Raw genomic sequence first — 21,372 nt, forward strand, 5'->3', positions numbered from 1 at the left:
TTCTTGATGACAAGACAATCAAACTATTTCTTTAGTCAACACAGTTCTCAAAACACTTGCATCACAGCACTAGTTCAATTGCTTGCATGTGAAATGATTCGTTCCTTTTAATCAAGACACAGAAAAATCATCAAAACTTGAGCCCAACATTCAAGATCAATGCCTTCCTTTCAAAGTAAAGAGTAAGAATCCGAGATGGCCACCAGTGCACTGAAGAAGCAGACATCTCCTGATGTCACACAACACTTGGGACACAGAGCATAGACAAGATGCAACATGATCCTTTTGTTTCAGGATTTATCATGAGCTTGTATACAAGTGGTGAATCAGTTGATCCAAATGTAAACACTAGATCCCTGGCTGAAAGATATGTCCACAAGGCCCTTACAGAATTTAAAGACACCAATTGTCTTGCCCACTTGAACCATTGGAGATTCCAAGCTCATGGGACTCCAGACCATTGGCTTAAAGCTGCCCAAAGATGGAATTTAAAAACAATGGTCTCATGCCTAATTCACACGAAGGGAAACTAGAGTGTGTGTATTGCTCAGTCAAGCTGGGGGATGCAATTTAAAAACCAAGGCCCACACAGGCCCTGATCTTGCCCAATTCCATATCCAATTAAAGAACCCTAGAGGTCTTGCCCAATCAGAATACAACCTTACAGGTCAGGCTGGGGGATGCAATTTAAAAACCGAGGCCCACACAGGCCCTGATCTTGCCCAATTCCATATCCAATTTAAAAATCCTAGAGATCTTGCCCAATTCGATCAAACACAGAATTTAAAAACCCTAGAGGTCTTGCCCAATCAGAATGCAAATTTAAAAGTCCAGACCCACATTGTGGTCCGAACCTTGCCCAATCCAGTCTGGGAATATCCTTCGTGCCATCACAGAGGCACCTCAAGATGTGTGCCCTAATGTTCAACATCTCCTGGCATCAGTGAAAATGTGGTGCTTTTTTAACTGTCAAAAAGAGAGAAAAACCCAAGGTGCTATGGAAGCTTACTAGGGTATAACCACAACAGCTACAGCAATATAAATCTGACCTTGTTTCTAGTTGTAGCTATTCCTCAGATGTCACTGTGAATGATACAGAAGTCGTGTTAGACCATGTTCTGAGTCCTTTTTCATTTCACCCTTTGGCCAAAAGTTTAGGGCAATGTTCAGACATCTCTTCCTTTGCTCCCCAGGCATTATTTTTCCTCACCACCGTCTCATGGGTAAGGGTTAGGGTAAGCATACTTGGAATACTAACTGTGTCCTTCTGGTCAACGGACCACCCTCCCACAAAGGGTGGGGTACTGTCAATCTGCAGAAGGTGCAGCAGAGGGGACCCAAAATGATCAAGGGGCTGATTGTGCCCTTACCCAAGTGCATGCCACTAATGTATATTCTCTTCTCGCCTCCTGCACAGCTTCTCCCAACCTCTGTAAGAGAGTCATTGAGAAATGTTAGACTTCCGAAACTTCATTTAATGAATCCTCATCTGTTATGGAAGAAGCCCAGTACAGATGGGGTATCATCCAACCAGTGAGGCCCAGTTGCTCACCCCATCCTCACCACTGGACTCTCACCACTTTTGGGGATCTGCCTTCCTTTTGTTAAAAAGGTGCATTCACCTCCGCTCCAACTGGTGTCAATTTCTCAGGTTGGGAGATCTCACCAAGTCTGAAGAGTCTTGAATGCTAAAATGCTAAACATCATCTTCAACACAGGCACAAGCATCCAACAGAAGTCAATGGTTCTTTTTGGGAGTCCCCCCCCCAAAAAAAATACCCTGATTTGCACGGAGGTTGCAGACACTATTCTTGATGACAAGACAATCAAACTATTGCTTTAGTCAAAATAATTCTTAAAACACTTGCATCACAACACTAGTTCAATAGCTTGCATGTGAAATGATTCGTTCCATTAAATCAAGAGACAGAAAAGTCATCAAAATTTGAGCCCAACATTCAAGATCAATGCTTTCCTTTCAAAGTAAAGAATAAGGATCCGAGATGGCCACGAGTGCACTCAACAAGCAGACATCTCCTGATGTCACACAACACTTGGGACACTGAGCATATAAAAGATGCAACATGACCCTTTTGTTTCAGGATTTATCAAGAGCTTGTATAAAAGTGGTGAATCAGTTGATCCAAATGTAAACACTAGATCCCTGGCTGAAAGATATGTCCACAAGGCCCTTACAGAATTTAAAGACACCAATTGTCTTGCCCACTTGAACCATTGGAGATCCCAAGCTCATGGGACTCCAGACCATTGGCTTAAAGCTGCCAAAAGATGGCATTTAAAAACAATGGTTTCATGCCCAACTCACACTAAGGGAACCTAGAGTGTGTGTGCTCAGTCAAGCTGGGGGATGCAATTTAAAAACCGAGGCCCACACAGGCCCCGATCTTGCCCAATTCCATATCCAATTTAGAAATCTTAGAGATCTTGCCCAATTCCATCAAACATAGAATTAAAAAACCCTAGAAGTCTTGCCCAATCAGAATGCAAATTTAAAAGTCCAGACCCACATTGTGGTCCGAACCTTGCCCAATCCAGTCTGGGAATATCCTTCGTGCCATCACAGAGGCACCCCAAAATGTCCACCTTACTGGTTAACTTCTCCTGGCTTTTGGCGTCAAGGCAATTGTGGTTCTTTCCTTTTTAAAAAGGGAAGAAGCCAGGCGCGTAACAATTATAGGGCAAGGGGAGACAGTTGTCTGGGGGCCCCACTGCCTGGAGGGGCACCCCAGGGGCACCTCATGTGACTCCCCATTGCCCCCTGCCCAGCCCCATAGCCTCTCAGCCACTTGCCCTCTTCGCCGTCTCTCCTGCTTGTTCTGCTGGCCCGCAATCGAAGCAGCAGGCAAGCTGCAAAGAGCTCCTTTTCTCCCGCCTCTCAACTGATCGGCGGGTGGGCGGGGCTTCCACGGAGGCCTCCGTGTAGGCCGCAGTGAAGCCTGAACTCGAGTAGGGCCCAAGCAAGCCAGGAAGGAGGACGAGGCAGCCAGAGTGTTCTCTGCAGCAGAAGACCCCTTGCTGCCCTGCTTAACCCGGACCAGCATTTGCCAGGTAGAGTGTGAACTCCTTTTTGTGGTTACCTTTCCCGCCCCCCCCCCCCTATATAGGGATCTGCTTGTCATAGGCCTTGGATGGGGGGGGAGGGACCGAGAAGTCTCTGAATATTTATTTTGAAACAGCTTGGAAAATTTGCTGACTTAAAAAAAACTTTCTATAAAGTCCTTTAAGTGGCTTGTTTCATGGCAGAAAATTGCAAAAACTTCTGGAACAGTATTTTATTAATTTTATTTATTCATTCATTCATTTATAAATGCACTTATGTTCAAGTTGTTTTGCAACCCAGAAGGTCTGAGTGAGAACTGTGAAGCATGTGTGGTGCTTTTATTTTATTTTTCTTGTGTGTGAACTGCTCCCCAATAACTTGCAGGGACTTCAGGGTAAATCTGGCCAACATGTGAATGCAGCACCTCCATTCCAGAGGAGATGTGTCTTAAAGGGCTTTAAAAGCCTCCTGTGAAAAACCTCCTGCAATCAAACTTGACTGAATTTGTTCAGAATTCTGGGAAAACAAACATAGGTTCACCCTGCATGGTTGAAAGTCTCCTTTGCTAATCTGCAGCGAGGGGCCCATTTTAATAATTCATCTTTCTAGTGTGTTCTAGCCATTAAAAGTAATACAAATGTATAGTACTCAATGTATATCGCTATATATTGTGAGGTGTGTGTGTGTATTCAGTGAAATGTATTTGCAGGCAGCATACTTATTTTGGAATATCAGACTTAAATCCTGGGGTATGCGGAGGCCCTGGACTTTGGGGGGGGCCCATTTTAAAATCTTGTCTCTGGGCCCACTCCAACCTTGCTACGCCCCTGGAAGAAGCCCAAGTCTAAGTACTGTTATGTGGTTTTTAAAATAAGAGTCTCAAAGTTATGAGTGTATTTTTAAATTGCCATTTTTAGATATATGCATATGCTTATTTTAAGCATATTATGATATTTTATGTCATTTACCATTCTATATCTCTCTTTTGGTCATTGACTGTTAATAATAATAATTATGGAATTTATGGATCACTTGACAAAGAAGTATCACCTTACCTTGTTTCTCGCTGTAGCTGAGATTGGCCCAAGTTTCCCCCAGGGAGCTTCAGGCTGAGTGAGGATTGGCCCCAGATCCTCATCTGATCCTTATCTCCAGCCACCTCTGCTGGGTTGCTTTGAAAGGCAGAGGAGGAGGACAGGTTGGCAACCCCCAGGGAAAAGGAAGACCAGAAGGACAGTTATACTCAAACAGGGCCAGGGTTCTATTATTGACGGTTGCTGATTAACAGTCGCTGGTCAATGACTGCTTTGAACAGGATTGTTTGTCTTCTAGTAGTAGTTTTTCAATGCCTGCTCTGCCCCCCACAGCATGTGGGGTATGCCCCATTTCTTGGCGCATGGGGAAACAGCCTTTTTGCTTTCAATGATATTTTAGTTTTGGTTGGCCCCCTGAGCGTGTGGAGAAAGGCAGGGCACAGAATTTCCAATATAAGTCAAGTCATTATTATCCTGGTCTGCTTGGGGAGGCAAGGGCTCCTGTGGACTGAGCAATGGGGCACCTTGCAAAGTGGTGATGACGCCCTTTACGTTAAACAGGGGGAGAGCATCTGGCCCTGTCCGGCCCCACAACAACATCCCTCTAGCAGCTGTTGCTGGAGTCTCCGCTCTTTCTTTGTAGATTTTGAACCCTTTAGGGAGAGCGAACCTTTTCTCTGTGCAAAGTGCTCTTAGAAGAGTCGTTTGCCTTTTAAAAAAATAAACAGTATATAAATAAGAGTAACAAGAAAGAAACAAGAACTGAGGACAATGGTGCTTTCTATCTTCTAAATAAAGATATATATATATTTAAAATAATTATATGTATTATTATTATTATTATTATTATTATTCTATTTACACACAATCTACTAGATGTTATTGACTGCATTTGGTTCTTCTTCTTCTTCATCATCATCATCATCATCATCATCATCATCATCATCATCACTATTACAACTAGTAACCCTGCTAAAAGAGGAAAGAGGCAACTTTTAAAAGTGGTGATTCTCTTATATTTAGCAGGGGGAGAGCAACTGGCCCTATCCATCTCCAGCACAGCATCCTGGCAGTGGCTGCTGCTGGTGTCTATCTTATGTTTCTTTTTTTAGATTCTGAGCCCTTTGGGGGACAGGGAGCTATTTTTAAAATTTATTCATATTTATGTAAACTACTTAGAGGGCTTTTCTTGAAAAGTTGTATAGAAATATTATAAGTATTAGCTTTCTTGCTTGTCTCTGTCTTTTCTGCTTGTGCTTATTTTAGTTCCCAAAGTACTACTGAGTGTTTTCCAATATATTTTTTTACTGGGGAGGGCTAATCCAGTCCTGGGCAAAGCTATAATGAAGCAGATGGACTAATAGCCCAGCAGGAAAATGACTTGCCTAGCAAGCATGAGGTTGCCGGTTTGAATCCCTGCTGGTATGTTCCCCAGACTATAGGAATCACCTATATGGGGCAGCAGCGATCTCGGAAGGTGCTGAAAGGCATCATCTCACACTGGGCGGGAGGGGGCAATGGTCAACCCCTCCTGTATTCTACCAAAGGGCTCTGTGGGTGCCAGGAGTCGAAATCGACTGGACGGCACACTTTACTCTTACCAATGGTTACCTAGGAATACAGGAAGCTCGTCAATGCTTTGCATTCTCAGCGGGATGCTGCTGTTCCTCCCTTGCTCCCGCAGTCACTGGCTGCTTTGGCCAGTAGCTTCTTTCCTTAGTCAGCCTGGCTCTTTGTATCCATGGCACCACACACACTGGAAGAGAGGAAGCTGCCATATACCGAGTCAGACTCTTGATCCATCCAGCTCAGTATCGTCTACCCGGACTGGCAGCAGCTTCTCCAAGGTTGCAGGCAGGCCTCCCAACCCCTGAGGGGGGAATATCTTACGGGGCTCACATGATGTAGTCTCCCCTTCAAATGCAAACCAGGATGCATCCTGCCTAGCAAAGGGGACCATTCAGGCTTGCTACCAGCTCTCCTCCCATTCCTCTCCAAGAACCCAAGCCGCCCAGCTGCCTAGGAGCCACCTTGAACCAAGAAGACCTCCAGCTGACAATGAAACCAGCTAGGAAATGAACTCCAGTGGGCCACATGGGCCCTTCCAGGCTGGAAGGCCACACCCCCAAAGGTGATTCCACACACAGGTGTATGTGGCTGGCATGCATGAGGGGTCCCCGGGGAGAGGGGTGAGCCTGAGCTCACTGTCCCCTAGTCCCTGAATCCAGTGGCAGCAGATGAATCAGACAAAAACTGTTGCTTGGGGATTCCCCCCCTTCATGGAAGCCTCTTTCAAGGTCTCATTTGGGTTGTTGGTTGTTGAGGTCTTCCAGGCAGCACTGCCTCCAGTATGGTGTAGTGGTTAGAGTGTTGGACTAGGACTGGGGAGGCTGGAGCTCTAATCCCCGTTCAGCCACGGCATTCCCTGGCAGACTCTGGGCCAGTCATGTCTCTCTCAGCCTCGCCCACCTCACAGGGCTGTTGTGAGGATAAACGCAACCACGCACAATGTTCTGGACTCCTTGGAGGAAAAGCGGGATATAAATGTAACCCACAAAGAAAGAAATCCCCCCTGGGCCCCCTGGCAGGTGTGGGGGGCAAGTCATTCAAGTCAGGGCATCACTTCTTGGGTCAAGGGATCCGCTTCCCACTGCTCAATCTACAGCTGCTGCTTGAAGGCAGAAGTCCCTTTGGTTCTCCACAGGAGTTCCCCAAGCCTTGTCTGGCCGATAGAAGCCAGGAACAGAAGGGGTCTCTTCTGCCAGTGGAGGCTGGTGGGCAGGGCAGCAAATGGGGCACAGCCGGGAGTAACCACAGGCCAACCCGTGACTGAGAATACACACACACACACCCCTTTATCACTGTTCGCTCCCAGAGGTCCCCAACTGGTGGTCCTCCAGATATTGCTGGACTAGAACTTAAGTTCATTGTTGGCCTTCAGGAGAACCCTTAACACCCCTCTTTTGGGCCTGGAGGCTTTACAGATAGGGCTGTTACCCCGAATCTCCTCCGGAAGAGAGAGTGTGCATTCACACCCCAGCCGAGCATACCCCAAAGTCCATTCGAGGTCCTTGGAAGAACTCTACACACAAATCAGGCTTTGTCTTCCAAATTCAAGCCTATCTCCATGTATGTCTGAGTTTTTAGAATGCTGGTTTTAAGGAGTTTTTGTGAAACCGCCAGAGCAAATAGGGAGAGGCACTGACGTAGAATCATTAACATGGTAATAGGGATACACTCTTTTAGGAATGCAGATATAGCCTTTAGAGAGCTCTCTCTCTCCCCTACCCTGGCATGGGCTAGAGGGAAAACACGGAGGGATGCCATGTGAACCTGCACCAAAAGGAAACCCGAGAGCGGGGGGGGGGGCTGCTTCCCTCCTTGCCGTGAGTGTAATTCGAAGTGCCTTTGCTCAACATTTACCCCGCAGCATGAAGCCATGTGCGTATAACTCCCTGGCCTTCCAGAGTTTTTAAACAATTTAATATGTTTTCATTGTTCATGGTTTTAGACTGAGTTTACATTGTTTTGTAAGGATTGTTTTTAAACGTGCTGAGGACATGAGAGCAGCAGTAGCCATCTTGCTACCCCTCAGGCATCCCGATAATCTTCCACATGAGGGAACTGCCTCACCTTGCCTCATGAAAGGACCACCCTTACCCGTCGTCACCGATCCATTTAGGGCGTAGAGAGCTGACTTTACATAGGCCTCTGGACTAAAGGCAGCAAAGTTAGTTGACCTGTATGTCCATCAGGGTAACATGGCCCTTCTGTGATATATATAAAACCTCTCCAGATTCAATACTTCACAATCGCCTGTTGCAACGTGTTCATTTTTGGAAAGGTTGACATCCTAAACCCCATTTCATTCTTGTGTTGAAGTGTGTGTGAGTGTGTGTGTGTGTGTGTGTGTGTGTGTGTCCCCTTCCTTTTCTGCTTGCACATGTGCTGGGCTTCACTGAGTTAGTCACTCTTAGGGGGCAGAAGGCAGGGACTGGATTGTGTCCAAGTACCTTGTTTTCAACTATGGTGCCAAGCTTAGGGCCATGGCTTGGAATGCATTGCAATAGGAAGCCTATGATTCCCACTTTAGCCTTCAGGAGGGGATGTCTGACCAGTTTCCCCACATAGCAACAAATGAAGGATGCCCAGAAGCCACCTGTGTGGTCACACATGGGCAGTGGAGGGGAGCAGGAGAACGTTTGCCATCCATGGATGCTCTTTCTGGGCCTTCTTGACTGCACTCCATCAGGTACAGAGATAGAATGCAGGTACACATCAAAGGAACACAGGAATATAGGAAGCTGCCATATCCTGAGTCAGATCATTGGTCCATCTAGCTCAGTATTGTCTACACGTACTGGCAGCGGCTTCTCCAAACTTGCAGAGAGGAATCTCTCTCAGGTCTATCTTGGAGATGCTGCCAGGGAGGGAACTTGGAACCTTCTGCTCTTCCCAGAGCGGCTCCATCCATAGGAATGTAATGGCTGCTTAATATTTGCAAGACCAGAAAATTAAGCTCATGCGTGTCTCCTTTTCTTTGTTATTTCACCAAGGTGTCAGTTCTCAGGCAACGGTGACTCAGCCTGCTTCCGCATCTGGATCCCTGAGACAAACAGTGAAACTCTCCTGCACAAAAAGCAATGGTAACTGTAACAACTATTATAACTGGTTTCAACAGAGACCTGGGCAGGCCCCGCACCTCTTGCTCTCTGCCACCACCAACAAAGGTGAAACGCTCCCTGATCGGTTCACTGGTTCCTCCTCTGGAAACACTGGCAATTTAACCATCAGCAACATCCAGGCTGATGACGAAGCTGATTATTACTGTGCTGAATGGGAACACGCTGGTGGTACCAGTTTGTTCCACAGTAGTACAGTCTAATGGGGAACTGAGACAAAAACCTTCTCTCTTCCTCACTATAGCAGGGAACCAGGAGTATTTAGAAAGCTTAGTATGATCAGAACCTGCCAATGTGTGCCTTTTACAACTGGCATAGAAAGACTATGGAGTACCCACACCCTTTTCTAAAGCAGGGCCATATACCCACTCAGCCAGATGGCCCCACACAATCCTCCAACCGGAGGGCCCCATAAACAGACACAAGACTATGAAAGAAAGTTCTTTGCAGAAGAAGGAAATCCAGATACCATAGGCAAAAGAGATTCAATACAACCAATGTTTTAGACCGCTTCTCAAAAAACGTCCCCAAAATGGTTCACACAGATATAGGAACGGGTCTCACGATCAGTGAGACTGGGTTTTTGGCAGTGAGTGGGAAGGGAGCCCTGGGTGGCCAGATCGGCCGCCCACATGATGGCCCGCTCTGTGATGGAGCCGGCAGGGGGGTGGGGTAGTGGATGCCGCGCGACCCACGCAAGCCCCAGTATGCCCTGTGCGAGCGCGCAGGGCATACTGGGGGAACCCTGGAGCCTGGAGGCAGCTTTTCACCTCCCGGCTGGGGGTCTACTTGTGAGTAGGTGCGGCGCAAAGGCGCGCTGCAGCTACTCACAATCCTAAAAAGCAGTTTGCTGGAGTGCTCATTCTGCAAACCTGCTTTTTAGTAGGGCTTCTCGAGCAGGTCCCTGCTAGCCCGATTTTTGTTAATCGTGAGAATCGCCCCATAATCAATCAAATGAATTAATGAATAAAGATGGTGCTCAGTCCCCAAAGGGCTCACAATCTCAAAAAGAAACATAAGATAAACACCAGCAACAGCCACTGGAGGGATGCTGTGCTGGGCACGGACAGGGCCAGTTGTTCTCTCCCTGCTCAGTATAAGAGAATCAGCACTTTTAAAAGGTTCCTCTTTGCTCAGTTAGAGGTTCTATGATCTTTATCATCATTTATTAGTTATAGCTATAACATATTAGTTATAAACCATTATCATGGTTCTTTATAATATAATATCTCTTAGCAGCTTTCAGTACCATTGACCATGGATAGGCTGGCTGATATCCACTTTATGAACGACACTCAGTGGTATCTCTTTTTCATCAGACACAGGTCAGGTGGTGACACTTTTTCTCATATTTATCACCAGTTTGCATTGGATCCATTTGTTCCACTGGAAAACCAAGCCGTGTGTTCGTTTCTGCTGCACCTAGCACGTTCTTTAGATTTGTTCAAAGCAAAGTATGCAATTTCGCTTCAGTTAAAATCATGTTGCTATCCTGTCCTTTGCCTCTTGGGGGAGATGCTGGTCCATTTTTGCCACATGCTGCGGACTTAGAGCACACCCTGCACCTGTGATGTGAAGCCAGAGAACATTTGCATATTTGACATACATTTTCCTTCTGTGCACTCATGCTTGGAGATCAAGGGCCCATTCGCAACTTTCTCTCTAACTAAGAATACAGTCCACAAGGCTGGGCAGACTTTGAAGTGCATGGATTTTGTCCAGAGCCAGCTGGTCCGGTTCGAGTTTGAACCGGACCCAAACCAGACCAGACTAGTTTTATCTCTCACCCCCTTGAATCCCCACCCCGGTCCTGTTGACCCCAAACCATCGAACCTGCTTGATGTCAAACCTGTTTGCACCTCCCAGACCTTAAGCCGAGTCCCAGGGAGTTGACACCTTCAGCTGCAAATGATCCAGTGAGGAGACACTAAGTGATGTGATATCAGTTCTAATGATGCTTGAAAAAAGAGACATCTCAAAATGGAGGTCTCCGAGTCACCGTAGTGTGTGTGTACTTGTTCATTCAAGTTTCATCCCCATTTCCACATTATGGACTTTATTGCTCCTCTTTGAGTATACAGTTGTTTCATCAATATTTCCTATTGTTTTGATTTTGCTTAGATTGAATATAATTCCAAATACAGATTTATTTGACTAGGTTGTGTTTGTTTCTTATTGGTCAGTCTGGTGGGGAATCTTTTTAGTTTTACACTGGTGTGTCTATATTAGATCCCAGTACATTTTACCATTTTTCTTGTTGCTTGTGAAAATGTCATTTCTTTCCAGCCCTCTGAACTTTTTCCAGAGTGATTTCTGTTACACAACTTCATTTTCATCCGGGAGAAAGGAGCATTTTAAAACAATGCAGATTTGGCCTGTGACCAGTCACCTCACTTAAAGTAAAACGGTGTGCCATCGAGTCAGTGTCGACTCCTGGCGACCACAGAGCAATGTTGTTTTCTTTGGTAGAGTATAGAAGGGGGTGACCATTGCCATCTCCCGTGCAGTAAGAGATGATGCCTTTCAACATCTTCCTGTATCGCTGCTGCTCAATAGAGGTGATCCCAATTTCTGGTTGTGGGGAAGCAAGGTAGGATGAAAAGCTGGGTAATGTTTCCTCCTACCTTGCTTCCATACAATCAATTCTACCCAGGTTTTTCTCCCATCACTTCTATCCCGGTTTTCTTCCCACCTTGCTTCCGCACAGTCACTTCTATCCAGGTTTTCCTCTGGTCTTGCTTCCACACAACTGCAAATTAGGACCATAGACAGCTCCCAAACCCGGGTAGAATACAATTTTTGATGGTATGAATGACCTCCCTGATTGCCCCACACAATCCAACTGGAGTGCCCCATCATCATCATCATCATCATCATCATCATCATCCTTTATTTACGGTCTTTGACCAAAAGAGAAAAAAAAATCTTTGCATAGCTAAAAAGAAAAATATTAAAAGAAAGTCAATTACACATAAATGGATAACGGCTTTAGAATAATAATAATTACACATTAAAATAAAATAAGATAACAGCATTGGAAAGGTGTAAGTGTATAGACATAATTTAAAATTAACACTAAGGAACCCAAAACTGTATTCTATTCTTTTGACGTTCTTAATCTGGTGACCACATAACAAAATCTAGCTACAACATATGATGTAGTTGCATCTTTATCTGCTAATAAATATGCTACAATAAGTTCCTCAGGTTGTCCCCTCATATCATTTATCAGTGGGCTGATTAATTGAGATCTCAAGGTTTGATATAATGAACACTTTAAAAGTATGTGGGCCATGGTTTTGACTGCCTTTCTACAGGGGCATTTCCATTCTTCATATAATAGTTTCAAATATTTCCCATAAAGCATTGCAGATGGGAAAGCATTGAGCCTGGCCCTGGAGAAGGCCCATCTGAATTTACTCAAGGTGATTGTAAATAAATACGTTGCTGGGGCAAGATCCGTCTTAGCATATACTTCTTTATTAAAAGATGGCAAACAAGCCTTCTCTTCCTGAATGTCTGTATCGACCAATCTCTGTCGTACTAAACTGCGGGCTGTATTCTCACCACTCTCTAGTAATAGAGTGGGTGATAGGCCGCATTGGCAAAGTTTATCTATCATTTTGCAAGACCAAGATGCCTGAGGCTCAGCTGCAAGAAGCTTTGGAATTAGCCCTAATGGATGCAGATGAAGTTTAATCCAATAAAAGATCCTTAGGAGCCCAGCCCTGGTTTCCAATTTAAGTATGCCCACCTCCATGCCTATCACCGAATTGGAAATGCAGTTGGGTACACCAAATATGGTTCTTAAAAAACCGGTTTGAATTCTTTCCAAATCTTTAAAGTTGGTATACGGTCCCAATTGTGTCCCATAAAGGAGTTGGGGGATCACTTTAGCCTTATAAAGTTTAATGGTAGCGGGAATGTAGTTCCTTCCCTGGGACCAGAAGAATTTCAGAATGACTATAAAACTAAGTTTGGCCGTATCAACTACTGATCTAATATGGGCCATTTTGTAGCCATTGAATTGAAACACTATCCCAAGGTATTTGATTTGCTTTACTTGGTCTACTTTGTGATCTTCAATTGACCAGTTAAAAGACCAATGTTTAGAACTAAAACGGAGAATTTTTGTCTTAGAATAGTTTATTACTAATTGTTCTTTCTTGCAGTGGCTTGCCAAACACCCAAAGCTCTTTTTAAACCTATTCTAGTTTGTGATAGGATTACAGCATCATTGGCATACATGAGTATAGGCAGTCGTTTGTCTGCCAGTTTAGGTGCATGTATGTCCGAACCTTGCAACTGCTGGATTAAACTGTTCACATAAAAATTGAATAGGAAGGGAGCTAAGATGCAACCCTGTCTAACTCCCCTATTTGTGGGTATCTTCCTTGAAAGTTGACCTGCAGAGTTAAGCCGTATACAAAGGGTTGAGTTCTGAAATAATTTATAAATTAGTAACAATAGTCTTTTGTCAATTGAGGTTTTAGATAACTTGGCCCAGAGAATTCCTCTAGGTAGAGAGTCAAAAGCCATTCGGAAGTCGATGAAGGTTGCATAGAGGGGTGTTTTCCTCTCATGCACGTATCTTTCTATTAAGTGTTGTAACACAATGTAGTGATCCATTACTGACCTACCTGCAGTAAACCCTGCCTGTTCCAGTTCTATAATGCCTTCCTGATCCATCCACTCACACAGCTTAATACATAAATGCTTTGCATACAGTTTACTTATTACGCTGAGCAAACTTATCGGTCTATAGTTGCCCGGGTCGTCCCGCATTCCTTTTTTGTGTATTGGGACAACAATGGCAAGACCCCAATCATCTGGGATGTGAGCCGTTCAATCTATATATGTAAATAATGCCGCCAGAATAGGGGCCCACCATTCTATATTAGACAGCAAGAGCTCAGGGGAGATATAATCATAGCCAGGAGACTTCCCTCTCTTCAGCTGTGCAATTAAACATTTTATTTCATGGATTGTGAGTGGGGGCCAGAGAGGTAAGGACGTCGGTGAAATCTCTAGCAATGGGAGTGATAGTGGTTCATTATAAAGGGCCATAAAATAGGTGTTTGAGACCTTTTGATAATTGAACTAGGGCTCTTTTTACTTCAACGCACTCCTGATCGAACCATTTTTTGTTGCCTTTTGGGAGCGGTCTGGCATCCTTCGAGTGTGCTCTGGTCAGTAATGGTCTAAGTTGGTGGATTAAAACTTCATAGTTTAAAAGTATATTGTCATTGTGTACTGTTAATTTCTCAGTACGCACATCAGGATTGCAATTCAGATTCCCCAGATACTAAAAGCTCATGTATCCTCATTCCATTTTCAGAGGTACACCAATCATTAATTATCTGCGCCGAATGTTGTGACCATTTAATTCTCTGGACACCTAAAGCCATCTCTGTATTACTACACGCACACATGATGTTTGATGGTCTTTTAAACTCAAAATCCAACAGGCTACAACTTAGCATAATAGGAAAGTGACCGCTTTCGGGTCTTGGTATGACTTTAAATTCAATTATCCTCTCAAGGAGATCTCGGGATGTTGCTACATAATTGATAGTTGATCATTTACTCCCAGATAAGAAGGTATATTGTCCTGGGTGATCACCTTTGACAGCACCGTTTAGCAGAAATAAGTCTAAGTTATTGATGGTCTGCTTTAGCATACGCCCTGCATAATTGCTTACCTTATCTGTAGAGATGCGTGTGAGAATATGAGGATTTGCATCAGGTATTGGGGGGCACAAAGCAATACCATCAAAGAGCGATGAATCATTATGGTTCAATCTTGCATTACAGTCACCCCCCCAAATAAGGATGGCTGATGGGTATAAGGAAATTAGATGCTTAGAAGTGATTGTGTGGAAGCAAGGTCGGAGGAAAAACTACCTAGGTTTTCCTCCTACCTTGCTTCCACACAACCAAACATTGGGAGGACACACAGCCTGTACCCAAACAAGGGTAGAACACAGTTCTTGGTTGTGTGAATGACCCCTAAGTGTAGCGAAACTATGTCCAGTTGCTGTTTGGGAAAGCTCCTGGTCCAAAACATTCATGATGAATTAAGAGTGGCTACCCTGCCTCCTTCCTCTTCATCCTGGCCAAAGTGGTGGCTGGTTCCAAGCGGTTTAATATCTTCTTCATGCAAATCTGTTCTATGGTGTCTGCCCTTGCAAGAATATCATGTCTCCTCTCTGGGATAGGAAGTTCTAGCAGAGCCAATGAGAGGAGAATGTATTTGCATTTGTATGAATATGTATTAGGTTCTTCTGGAGGATTTAAGAGAGGAGGAGGAATATGCCACCCAGTTATCAGCAAAAGTACAATCCCTCTCGAGATGGCCTTGGCTCTGGTTTTCACCATGGCCTTGGCTCTGGTTTTCCTTACGCTTCTCAGCTACTGCTCAGGTAAGGGTATGGAGGACTCACGTCAAAGATCTCAGGACCAAGAGCAAAGCTTTGCTTTTTATTATATACATTGTTATAGGCTGCTTAAAATACAACTTTCAAACACAGACACTGAATTAAGGTCGTTGAAATCTATTTTCTCTCTCTTCTTCTCCCCGACCCGGGTGTCATTTCACAGGCAACAGTGACCCACCCTGTCTCTGCATCTGGGTCTCCGGGCCAAACTGTCAAACTCTCCTGCACCAGTGGAAGCAGCAGTGGGAGCTGCAGCATCTATTATAACTGGATTCAACAGAGTCCTGGACAGGCCCCTCGCTTTGTGCACTGTAACGGCTGCAACAGGGGAGAAGGGATCCCGGACCAGTTCACTGCCTCTGCCTCGGGAACCACTGCCCAGTTAACCATCACCAACGTCCATCCTGAAGACGAGGCAGATTATTACTGTGCTGTTTGGGATGGCACTGGTAGCATGTTCCACGGTGGTACAATCTAATGTGGAACTGAGACAAAAACCTTCTCTCTCCCTCCCCAGAGGAGGGAGCTGAATCAAGAATCTTTAAAGAGCTGACTTCCACCAAATGGGAAAAAAAAATTCACACATTATCAAATGCCAGGCTGCAAAACCAACATGAACAAAAAAGATGAACACTCTGTGCCGATGCTTTAATGGCTTGAATGTATCCTTGGCTTAAAAGCACTATGGGGCAGGGCAGGGCCGTAACAAGGTTGGAGTGGGCCCAGAGACAAAATTTTAAAATGCCCCCCCGTCACCGCCTTCCCCTAAAATTTTTTAAAAATATATTCAAGGAAGCTCGAGTGGGCTTTGGGTGAGGAAGACATGTCTCTGGGGGGGCCCTTGAGGCAGGGGGCCCTGAGACAACGGTCTCCCCTTGCCCTATTATAGTTACGCCCCTGGGGCAGGGCCTCAATCACAAGTTTGAAATGCACAGACAGACCATCTAGTTCCTCTTCTTTTGACAAGTCAGGGCAACAGCATCCCAGATCACCCCACATAACCACACAGGGCTTACTCATCTTGAATCACGGATTGGGCCAAGATACTGTAGGGCATGATTACCTCTCCCGACAGCCCTCCTGGGAGCCAGTTCCCTGTTGAAACTGACCTTTGGGTGAGCTTTGGAAGTTGCACGGGGGCAGGGAATGGCCAGCAGCCCCCTCTCTCTTCTTGTGCTTCTTGCAAATCTCGCAAGGTAGTGTGGGATAGAGGCTCTCTTGCGTGGGGCAGAGGGGTCCCAAGGAGCTGTTCCAATGGCAGCAGTGTGTGTGTGTGTGTGTGTGTGTGGCGGGGATCTCACAGCCCCACTGGCACTCCAGTAAGATGCTGCCTGAGATGACTCCCAATCTTATCTCATGAAAGGGCTACCCCTGTTCACCGAACTCAAAGCCATTTCTTTGCCAATTCAAGCGCTCCAGATATCTGACTTGAAACTTCACAAGATCGTAGTACAAAAAGCCCATTTTAGGAAGCCTATTTTAGGAAGATGAACGTGGAAGAGACCCCGCATCCTGAGTTCCCGCAGGTGGTGCTCGCTACATGTGAGCACTGTAAGATCTGATGGGGCTGCTCTGGGAAGAGCACCTGCCTGCTTGCCTGCAAAAGGTTCCAAGTTCCCTCCCTGGCAGCAACTCCAAGATAGGGCAGGGAGAGACTCCTGCCTGCAACCTTGGAGAAGCTGCTGCCGTTCTGTGAAGACAATACTGAGCAAGATGGACCAATAGTCTGACTCAGTATATGACAGCTTCCTATGTTCCTATGGTAATAGCCGGCTATTCTGGCTTTCACCTTTAGGCAGAGATGTTGCTCCATTCTCTCCACATTTGAAGAATTAGACTGCAGAGACCACCTGCTGACGTGGCACCTGTGGTGTGTTGAACCATGAGACTCTTCAGCATGCACACCTCCTCTCTGGGGACATTTTCTTCACTCATGCTTAGAGATGAAGTAATCGTACCCTTGGGGGCATACTCTTGTTGCTCTGAAACACCAACAGGAGGGGCCTTTTGCCCTCTTTTCTAGGGGTGTGCAATTCGGATTTTTGGGTGATTCGGCTCGGACCCGAGCCGAATCACCCCCGTTCTGTTTTGTGCCCGAATCTGGGTCACCCGAATCACCCTTGATTCGGTTCGGATTTAATCTGAATCTGAATCGATTCGGGGGGGTAAAAAGGGGCCCAGGGGCAAAATTTTGGGGTGGGGTGGTAGTGCCCAATGGGTAGAGTTCTACCACCCCAATTTCAGGGGGATTGGGCAAAGTCCTGATTTTTGTGAATTTTTAAAGTTTTAGTGACTTTGGGGCAGTTCGGGGGCATAGCATGGGATTTGGGCAAAAGGAGTGGGGTGGGGTGGTAGTGCCTAATGGGTGCAGGCTACCACCCCAATTTCAGGGGGATTGGGCAAAGGGCTGATTTTTGGTAAATTTCTGAAAATTTCATGTCTTTGGGGCAGATTGGGGCATATTGGGGCAGAAAGTGGGGGCTGGGGCAGAATAGTGGGGTGGGGTGGTAGTGCCTCATGGGTGCAGGCTACCACCCCAATTTCAGGGGGTTTGGACAAAGGGGTGATTTTTTGAGAATTTCTGAAGTTTTGGTGACTTTGGGGCAGTTTGGGGGCAGAAAGTGGATCTGCCCCAAAAGAGTGGGGTGGGGTGGTAGTGCCTAATGGGTGGAGGCTACCACCCCAATTTCAGGGGGATTGGGCAGAGGGCTGATTTTTTGAGAATTTTTGAAGTTTGGGTGTCTTTGGGGCAGATTGGGGGCAGAAAGTGGATCTGCCCCAAAGGAGTGGGGTGGGCTGGTAGATAGTGCCTAATGGGTGGAGGCTACCACCCACCCCCAATTTAAGAGTGATTGGGCAGAGGGGTGAATTATGGTGAATTTATTTGTATGAGGTTTGTCTTCATAAGGTGAAGTGTGCTAAATTGATTACTTCCTCATATTATTCATAGTAAAGGAAAGTGTGAAAAAGTGAAAGTGGGGTCATGAGAGTTGTTTAATTGAAAAAAATCTCATTTGCTATGATAGAATGAGAATTCACACCTCAGAAGTCCTCTTCCTTTGGGCTCTCACCTCTCAAGGAATTATTCAGGAGAAAAAGCAAAGGCAGGAGAGGATCCCCCCACTCCAAAGACTAATTTTGAGACACCAAAGGAGCTTTCCTTGATCTCCTCCACCTCAAATCCCAGAACTGTTATTCTGCCAAGTGGTGCGGCCCTCCTTCCTCCGTATCTCCAAGTATGCAAAACTGCACCTTCCCGCTTTCTCAAAAACAGCCAGGGATGCCAACCAACTCATTCAGGAGGCAGAACAACAATAACAATGGCCATGCTAACAGTCTCTGTGTCCTAGGAGATAAGGAGGGAAGGGGAGATAAGAAAGATTTGGCTGGAGAGGGAGGGAGAAGCGAGGAGGACCTGTTGCTCAATAGTCCCTTGCTTGAGGTCAAATATAGCAGGGGTGGGAGCTTCGGCAAGCCATCTGATATGCTAAATAGGTAGCTACAGATGTGAGGTTTCTCTGAAGGTGATAATCAGTACTTAACGACCGGATTTTTAGGATGGGAGCTCACTGGGAAGCCGCCATTTCAGCCAGAAGAGCCCACCGGTAGTTAGTGGACTGTATTCTTAGTTAGAGAGAAAGTTGCGAATGGGCCCTTGATCTCCAAGCATGAGTGCACAGAAGGAAAATGTATGTCAAATATGCAAATGTTCTCTGGCTTCACACCACAGGTGCAGGGTGTGGCCTAAGTCCTCAGCATGTGGCAAAAATGGACCAGCATCTCCCTCAAGAGGCAAAGGACAGGATAGCAACATGATTTTAACTGAAGCGAAATTGCATACTTTGCTTTGAACAAATCTAAAGAACGTGCTAGGTGCAGCAGAAACGAACACACGGCTTGGTTTTCCAGTGGAACAAATGGATCCAATGCAAACTGGTGATAAATATGAGAAAAAGTGTCACCACCTCACCTGCGTCTGATGAAAAAGAGATACCAGTGAGTGTCGTCCACAGAGTGGATATCAGCCATGGTCAATGGTACTGAAAGCTGCTAAGAGACATTATATTATAAAGAACCATGATAATGGTTTATAACTTAATAAACCATTGTAATGGTTTATAACTAATATTTTATAGCTATAACTAATAAATGATGATAAAGATCACAGAACCTCTAACTGAGCAAAGAGGAACCTTTAAAAAGTGCTGATTCTCTTATACTGAGCAGGGAGAAAACAACTGGCCCTGTCCATCCCCAGCACAGCATCCCTCCAGTGGCTGTTGCTGGTGTTTATCTTATGTTGATTTTTGAGATTGTGAGCCCTTTGGGGACTGGGTACCATCTTTATTCATTCATTCATTCATTTGATTGATTATATCTGTGTAAACCACTTTGGGGACATTTTTTGAGAAGCGGTCTAAAAACATTGGTTGTAGCGGGGAGAGAACAACTGGCCCTGTCCGTCCCCAGCACAGCATCCCTCCAGTGGCTGTTGCTGGTGTTTATCTTATGTTGATTTTTGAGATTGTGAGCCCTTTGGGGACTGGGTACCCTCTTTATTCATTCATTCATTTGATTGATTATGGGGCGATTCTCACGATTAACAAAAATCGGGCTAGCAGAGGCTAGCCCGATTTTTGTTGACCGTAAGAACCACCGGGCTCACAGCCGAGGCCGGTGGTTCTTGAGCGGGACCCGCTCGAGAAGCCCTGCTAACAAGCAGGTTTGTGGAGTGAGCACTCCAGCAAACCTGCTTTTTAGGATTGTGTGTAGCCGCGGCGTGCCTTTGCGCCGCACCTACTCACAAGTAGAACCCCAGCCGGGAGGTGAAAAGCTGCCTCCAGGCTCCAGGGTTACCCCAGTATGCCCTGCGCGCTCGCACAGGGCATACTGGGGCTTGCGTGGGCCGCATGGCCCCTGCTCCCCCAGCCCCCGCCGCCTCCATCACGGAGCGGGCCATCATGTGGGCGGCCGATCCGGCCACCCAGGGCTCCCTTCACGCTCACTGCCCCAAACCCGGTCTCACTGATCGTGAGACCCGTTCCTATATCTGTGTAAACCACTTTGGGGACGTTTTTTGAGAAGCGGTCTAAAACATTGGATGTATTGAATCTCTTTTGCCTATGGTATCTGGATTTCCTTCTTCTGCAAAGAACTTTCTTTCATAGCCTTGTGTCTGTTTATGGGGCCCTCCGGTTGGAGGATTGTGTGGGGCCATCTGGCTGAGTGGGTATATGGCCCTGCTTTAGAAAAGGGTGTGGGTACTCCATAGTCTTTCTATGCCAGTTGTAAAAGGCACACATTGGCAGGTTCTGATCATACTAAGCTTTCTAAATACTCCTGGTTCCCTGCTATAGTGAGGAAGAGAGAAGGTTTTTGTCTCAGTTCCCCATTAGACTGTACTACTGTGGAACAAACTGGTACCACCAGCGTGTTCCCATTCAGCACAGTAATAATCAGCTTCGTCATCAGCCTGGATGTTGCTGATGGTTAAATAGCCAGTGTTTCCAGAGGAGGAACCAGTGAACCGATCAGGGAGCGTTTCACCTTTGTTGGTGGTGGCAGAGAGCAAGAGGTGCGGGGCCTGCCCAGGTCTCTGTTGAAACCAGTTATAATAGTTGTTCCAATTACCATTGCTTTTTGTGCAGGAGAGTTTCACTGTTTGTCTCAGGGATCCAGATGCGGAAGCAGGCTGAGTCACCGTTGCCTGAGAACTGACACCTTGGTGAAATAACAAAGAGAAGGAGACACGCATGAGCTTAATTTTCTGGTCTTGCAAATATTAAGCAGCCATTACATTCCTATGGATGGAGCCGCTCTGGGAAGAGCAGAAGGTTCCAAGTTCCCTCCCTGGCAGCATCTCCAAGATAGGCCTGAGAGAGATTCCTCTCTGCAAGTTTGGAGAAGCCGCTGCCAGTACGTGTAGACAATACTGAGCTAGATGGACCAATGATCTGACTCAGGATATGGCAGCTTCCTATATTCCTGTGTTCCTTTGATGTGTACCTGCATTCTATCTCTGTACCTGATGGAGTGCAGTCAGGAAGGCCCAGAAAGAGCATCCATGGATGGCAAACGTTCTCCTGCTCCCCTCCACTGCCCATGTCTGACCACACAGGTGGCTTCTGGGCATCCTTCATTTGTTGCTATGTGGGGAA

General features: G+C 45.9%; 1 gene segment (V, D, J or C); it reads left to right on the forward strand.

Moving 5' to 3' along the window:
* LOC128331317 (probable non-functional immunoglobulin lambda variable 1-50) overlaps positions 1-15,692 on the forward strand; it is a 113,982-nt gene extending 98,290 nt beyond the window's left edge. Inside the window, 2 exon segments of the V gene segment in view lie at positions 2,985-3,069; positions 15,378-15,692. Coding sequence covers positions 2,985-3,069; positions 15,378-15,692 — 400 coding nt within the window.
* Positions 15,693-21,372: the final 5,680 nt, after the last annotated feature.

This window comes from Hemicordylus capensis, chromosome 6 (assembly GCF_027244095.1).
Source record: "Hemicordylus capensis ecotype Gifberg chromosome 6, rHemCap1.1.pri, whole genome shotgun sequence".
Lineage (NCBI taxonomy): Eukaryota > Metazoa > Chordata > Lepidosauria > Squamata > Cordylidae > Hemicordylus > Hemicordylus capensis.